This window comes from Macaca mulatta, chromosome 4 (assembly GCF_049350105.2).
Source record: "Macaca mulatta isolate MMU2019108-1 chromosome 4, T2T-MMU8v2.0, whole genome shotgun sequence".
Classification (NCBI taxonomy): Eukaryota; Metazoa; Chordata; class Mammalia; order Primates; family Cercopithecidae; genus Macaca; species Macaca mulatta.
In genome coordinates, this window is record NC_133409.1 from 12,216,397 (window position 1) to 12,223,153 (window position 6,757).

Sequence of the window (6,757 nt, forward strand, 5' to 3'; positions counted from 1 at the left end):
CAATATTAGTCTGTCCCCATTCCCTCTCCCACGCCCCTGGACATCTTTTTCCTCATTCTGCTGTCCACCTTACCACTGTCTTAACACCTACAATCAAACTTTGCCAAGCCTCAAGAACTGCCCATTAAATTGAAGGAATCCTTGGTCCCCAGGGATTATCTCGTGCACTCACTCCTTGCAGAAATCCCTACCTACACCTTCACTTACATGTGAACTTAATTTTTACTTTTGTTACTGTTTCCAGTGCAACTAGTCTATGGTCTTCCTTACAGTGTCCTGCCTTGAATTCTAGGCTTCTATTATTTTGGAACTATGGTCCTCAAAGTGAGGTGCTCAAATCAATCTTTAAGGTTAGGGGAGAAAACATTACCATTATACTTTTTTATTTTTTCCTTTTGAGACAGTCTCCCTCTGTCACCCAGGCCGGAGTCCAGTGGTGCCATCTTGTCTCACTGCAACCTCCACCTCCTGAGTTCAAGCGATTCTTTCAGCTAAGCCTCCGGAACATCTGAGATTATAGGCATGCACCACCACGCCCAACTCATTTTTGTTTTTAGTAGAGATACGGTTAAACCATATTGGCCAGGCTGGTCTCGAACTCCTGGCCTCAAGTGATTCAACTGCCTCAGCCTCCTAAAGTGCTGGGATTACAGGTGTGAGGCACTGCATCCGATCTTCAGTTATACTTTTAAATGCCTCCCCGGGACATTAAGTAAGCAAAAGGGGAGTATTAAGCCATATGATTCTGAGGCCTCTCAGAACCAATCCTACTTCATAGAGATTTGTATTCTATTTAAAATAACACAATGAATACTCAAATTGGCAGAAGTAACATATTTCACTTCTAAACAAACGTGTAATTGGGGTATACATTTAAAAAATTGGAAAATAATGCTCTAGAAGCCACCTTAACTGCCTACAGGTTTTTTCCTCACATTTATCAAATAGCCAAAAATTAACACCTTCATCAGCTCCTTTCAGAGAACTGCCATGATTCCCATCGACCCAAGCTCAAAGTTTAGATTAACTTGCATGCATTTCAAGTTTCATCTCCTAATAAAATGTTCACTTCATGGCAAATTGAGCGCCCACTAACCCCATCCATTCCACCTCTGCTTTCAGTTCCTCATGCCACCTCCTTCCACTTTCAAATTTGTTTCTCTTACTGTTGGGAACCAAGAGTCCAAGTGAGGTTGGCATTTGGTCCTTTCATCTTCACATACTGCCTGTTCTATAATAAGCTTAGACTGATGTTGACATTTCCTATTTTAAAAAACACCCCACACTCTGAGCAGCAAACAACTATCATTCACTGAGATCACTCGCCATGAACTAGACACGGTAATAAGTACTTTACATAAAACCTCGTATATGCTCCACTGCCACAGTGAGCTCAGACACAAAATGTCATATAACCAGAAAATAAGAGTTCATAAGATGCCTTTATTTTGTAATTTATAAACAACTTCTGACTTGCCCTTTGAAAGTTAATTATAATTGATGACTGCTTTTCTTAGATGCTTCTGAAGCCCAAGACAGGGGCAGAATGTAGTTCTTGATTTAAAAAAACAGAAAGGGGAGGAGGATGACCTTAACTACAAATAATATTCCACTGCAACATTATTGCTGTAAAACTTCCAAGCTGGCTGTTCTTCCAGATGCTCTCTTTTGATGGCTGTAGTGGCTGACAGTTTTATATTTACATGTTCAAAACAATTAATGCTTCCATTTATTCATTTATTCATAGATTCTCTGAGGTTCCCGTAGAACCACACCACCTTCTGTCATGGCACTTTGTAGTCGTTTCATCTGGTTTTGAAGATCAGAAAAAAAAAGAAAAGATTAAGTCAGCAGCACCAGTAGCCTGAAAATACTTTCACTTTCCAAAAGACAGAAATAAATTGATTTGTTCTTGCTAACTTCCCAGCCTACAATGGTTTTTCAGAAAGTAATCTTAATAATGACATAATTAAGTAAAAAGGAAATGTAGAGATGTCAAGGTTCAGTAGCATTTCAAAATATCGTATGGACAAGATGTCAATATATGAACAGGAAATATAGTGGCTGACATCATGGACTACAGATTCAGTCACCCTGGGTTTGAAATCCACCATACATTGACTCTGGGCAAGTAAGCCTCAGTTTATTTCTGTATAGAATGAGAATACTAGTCCCTACCCCATGGACTGATGTGAGGATTAAATTAAGTAGCACTGTTGAGTACTCACCAAAGGGTCTGACACATGGAAAGTATTTGCTAAGTAAAAACTGTTATTATTATGTAAGTTATCTAATGCCAAGAATTAACACAATACCTTTTCAATAAGTACATGAAAACAAAAATACCGAGTCTGAGGCTGCCTCCCATGGGGTTGGTTGGTAGACCATGAAGTTGATTCCCGCCTCTAAGCATCTCTGTGCCAGTACTCGTCCTATACTCTCACAAGCCACCACATTTCTGGTACTATAAAGGTGCTTTTTAATAGCCCATTCACGAGTGGATGCCGAAACCACAACCTTGCCATTTTGATGCTCCACAAGTGCTTCTACATGACGCTGAGTCCTTATAACTCGCAACCTAAATGGGGTGAGAAGATAAAAAAATCACAGAAGAATCTGTATCCTAAAGTTACATTAATTCAGGTGAATAAATGACTAAATATTTTTCAACAATCCAGCGTTTGGTTAATTTACTTCAACATATTTAACTTGGATTTTGCTTGGGAAGTGTTTTTCCTCTGCCTTTATGAGAATATACTCAATAATAACAAACTAAATAGTTCAATTATCATGAAGAAATTTGTTTCTGAAGAGCTGAGTTTTTACTTACAGATATACTTCAAAAAGAGATTTGAAGAGGCAGACCTAAGTTACTGAACCTACGCATGATGTGGATATACTTACTCCTTGCTTTTATTTTACAGCTAGTACCAAAATAAATATAAGACAGAGCAAAAATTTAAATGTAAAAACTGAAATCATAACAGTACTAGCAGAAAACATTAGATTTTTTTAAATAATCTCAGGTATGCATATTTAAATATGACATCAAACCATGTCATATGGCTTTATTTTTCAGAGACAGGGTCTCTGTCACCCAGTTTGGAGTACAGTAGTGCAACCACAGCTCACTGTAGCCTCAAACTCCTAGGCTCAAGCAACTCTCCTTCCTTAGTCTCCCAAGTAGTTGGCATTACAGGTGCATGCCACTGCACCAAGCTAATTTTTATTTTGAAGAGACAAGGTCTCACTATGTTACCCAGGCTGGTATCAAACTCCTGGCCTCAAGCAACCCACCCTTCTCAACTTCCCAAAGCACCGGGATTACAGGCATGAGCCACTGTGTCCAGCTTCATATGGTCTTTTTTTTTTTTTTTTTTTTTTTGAGACAGGGTCTGTCTGTGTCTTAGGGTAGAGAAAAATCACAATCTCTTAAACCAGGAGTCAATGATCTTTTTCCACAAAGTGCCAAATAGTAAATATTTTAGGCTTTCTAGGCCACACAGCTTCTGTTGAAACTGTTCAACTCAGCCACTGTAGTGCTAGAACAGCCAAGTGATGTGTAAACAAATGAGAATGGGTACAGCTATGTCCTAACTGTGTTCTAAGAACTTGTGGGCAATGAAATTTGGTTTTCATTTAATTTTCACAAGTCAAAAAACATTATTTTGATTTTTTTTTAACTTAAAAAAGTAAAAACTATTTTTTAGCTCACAAGCTATCTTTGGCCCATGGGCCATAGTCTGCTGACCCATCTTAAACCATTTGTTCAATGAAGGGCCTGATTCATTATGTCAAAGGTCATTTCCTACTATAACATTCTGAAATTCTCTGCTTTTAATATTGCGAGTAGGGCAGACAGAGAAAAAAAAGAAAATATATCTCTAGTTATTTAAATGATCCAAATATTAAGTGAAAGTAATACGTTGGGCCTGGGCGCAGTGGTTCATGCCTGTAATCACAGCACTTTGGGAGGCTGAGCCACGCAGATCTCTTGAGCTCACAAGTTCGAGACCAGCCTGGGCAGTGGTGAAACCCCATCTCTACAAAAAATAGCAAAATAATAATAAATAAATAAATAAATGAATTAGCCGGCCATGGTGGTGCGTGCCTGCAGTTCCAGATGCTCAGGAGGCTGAGATGGGAGAATTGCTTGAGCCTGGGACGCGGAGGTCACAGTGAGCTGATACTGCACCACTGCACTCCAGCCTGGGTGACACAGCCAGACCTTGTCTCAAACAAAATAAAACAAATTAGCATGCGCCTGTAGTCCCAGTCACTCAGGAGGCTGAGGTGGGAGGATTGCTTGAGCCCAGGGAAGTCAAGGATGCAGTAAGCAGGTTATCATACCACTGCATTCTAGCCTGGGCAACAGACCCAGACCCTGTCTCAAAAACAAACAAAAAAGAAAGTAATAGGTTGGGTGTTTCAAAAGATCTTTAGCCTTAAGATCCAGATTATTTAAAAATTGAACTGCCTATCCCTTTCTTGAAAGACTCCCTCCTCTATGAGTAAAAATGTATCACAGCAACTGTAACACATCATTATCCCCATTCCACTTTCCACTATGAAACTTAAGACTTTTGGTGACAGGGATAACTTCTACTTTATCTTTGTGCCTCCTGAATCTAACACAATGCCCAGCAAGTGATATAGGTACAATGTTTGGTCAATAAATAAATAATACATCACATAGTTATGATTTCCAACTTACTCTTATACCTTTATATAGCCCTTAAAGTCCTTAAGAAATTCTAACAAATCCTCACCAAGGAGATCAGCAGCAGAGAAACCTGATAAACACCTACATGCTGTAGTATAGTCGTAATAACTTAACGTCCTGGCTCTGAGGTCAGTCAGAACATACATGAATCTTAGCTCTGGCACTTATTAATCATGTCTCCCTAAACCTCAATTTCTTTGCTCCTGTAAAATGGGGGAAATAACTGCTTCATGATGTAATTTTAAGGATTAAATGAGAAAATATAAAGCAAGTAGCATAATTCCTGGCAAATATAAGTGTTCATTAAACAACCACCTTTATAACAAAGTATCTCATGTCATGCTAGATTCCTAGCTGGTCTTTCTTCTATTCCTGTTCCCTTAAAAATTTAGTCTTCCAAAAACCAGCCAGAATGATTTTTATTTATTTATTTATTTTTTAAAGACAGAATCTTGCCGTGTCGCCCAGGCTGGAGTGCACTGGTGCGATCTCAGATCTCTGCAACCTCCACCTCCTGGGTTCAAGTGATTCTCGTGCCTCAGCCACTGGAGTAGCTGGGATTACAGCGTGCACCACTATGCCCGTCTAATTTTTGTATTTTTAGTAGAGACGGGGTTTCACCATGTTGGCCAGGCTGGTCTCAAACTCCTGACCTCAGATGATTCGCCTTCCCTGGCTGGCTTCCTAAAGTGCTGGGATTACAGGCATGAGACACCGCGCCCAGTCAGAAAGATCTTGCAAAACTAGTTCGGGGTCAAGCTTTAAATCCTCTCGTCGTTTCCCACTACAATGAAAATAAAGTCTAAAGTGCTCATCCTGACTTACAAAGTTAATGATCTGTCGCCTCCTTACCCCTCCATGTTCATCTCAGGCCATTCACCCTCTGCCCATTGAGCTTCACATCCACAAGTCCTTCAGTTCCTCAAACACCCCAGCAGTTTCCTCTGCTAGGAATGCTCTTTCTGGCAGATGACTCGGCTTCTTCCTTTCAGATCTCAGCTTCTTAAATGTCACCTCCTCAGACAGGCCTTAGTAGGTATCCTGTCCGCTACTCTAACATCCTCTTTAAATATCCGCCATCACACCTATTTGCTGTTTGTTCCAGCCCCTCCGCGAACCCTGCCTCTACCCGCCGCATGGCAGCTACCTGGGAGACAGCCTGGCGTTGAACGAATTAAAATAGTCCGTAGGGTGCAGTGTCCTTCTCTGTCAATCACAAGCAGATTTAATTACCTGTGCCAGAACTCACGGGAGGGCCACACCGTCCGCCAGCCCCGCTCTTTCCTGGCTACAGATAGAAGCTCCAGGTTCCGGGGGTTCCGATTGGTGAACTCTGGGGCGACAGCTTCATTTTCCACAGGGTGCACTTCAGGCTTCGCCGCCGGCTTGGAGCTGGTTGAGAGGGCTGCGAACCTGCACCCTGGGCAACGGAAACAACCGCACGGGGCTTAAAAATGACGGATACGGACAGCGCACGAACTCGCTCTAACGTCTATCCCCTTTCACACCCCCAGTCTTCAGGCCCAGGGGACGAAAAATACGTGTGCCCACAGGGTGGAATCAGCACTGACCCCGTCCTTAACTTCCTACTGAGGTGTTCGCAGTGCTGCGAACTCTTATTTCGACCTGGCACGTCGAATATACCAATAGAATCCGCACGTTCCAAAGTACTGTGCAGACCCTGGCCAATCAGCTGGGCGAAGGGGGCCAAGACTAATTACCAGGGTTCCTGCAAACGGAGAACCCCCAGAACCGCGACCGAAGCGCCATCGCTGAGACGATCTCGGAAAAGCCTTGCCTCTTTTTCCTCACGCACGACTCACTCGCTCGCCTGCCGCAATCATACGAAGTCAGAGCCTTTGGTTGCTGTAGATCCCCAAACTCTCCACGCCAGACGCCCCCGACCCGGAAGTAGAAAGTCCTCCGCCACTGAGTGGCCAGGAGGAGGCTCTGTTATCCGACAACGCCAATCACCGCTCACGTGGAGGGGCACGCAGGCCCTGGAACCCACCAATCACCTCGTGGCTACGCCCA

General features: G+C 42.4%; 1 protein-coding gene across 2 annotated transcripts; it reads right to left on the reverse strand.

Moving 5' to 3' along the window:
- Nucleotides 1-1,423: 1,423 nt before the first annotated feature.
- MRPL18 (mitochondrial ribosomal protein L18) lies at nt 1,424-6,588 on the reverse strand. Of its 2 annotated transcripts, none has more exons than XM_015137274.3 (4): nt 6,445-6,588; nt 5,957-6,143; nt 2,316-2,578; nt 1,424-1,809 (listed from the first exon to the last, which is right to left on the reverse strand). In XM_015137274.3, the coding sequence occupies exons 1-3, from the start codon at nt 6,491-6,493 to the stop codon at nt 2,320-2,322; spliced, it is 495 nt and encodes a 164-aa protein (XP_014992760.1). In that variant the 5' UTR covers nt 6,494-6,588; the 3' UTR covers nt 1,424-1,809; nt 2,316-2,319. The 2 variants fall into 2 exon arrangements, with proteins under 2 accessions (XP_014992760.1, NP_001252787.1); NM_001265858.1 differs by having other exon boundaries at nt 1,480-1,809; nt 2,347-2,578; nt 6,445-6,496.
- Nucleotides 6,589-6,757: the final 169 nt, after the last annotated feature.

Coding starts and splice junctions, on each gene's coding strand:
- MRPL18 (NM_001265858.1), bottom strand. CDS start 6,493: ATGGCGCTTCGGTCGCGGTTCTGGGGGTTCTCCGTTTGCAGGAACCCT. Junction 6,144..6,444: donor CTCCGTTTGCAGGAACCCTG/GTAATTAGTCTT, acceptor TCCGTTGCCCAG/GGTGCAGGTTCGCAGCCCTC. Junction 1,810..2,346: donor GGGAGGCAGCCTCAGACTCG/GTATTTTTGTTT, acceptor CTTCAAAACCAG/ATGAAACGACTACAAAGTGC.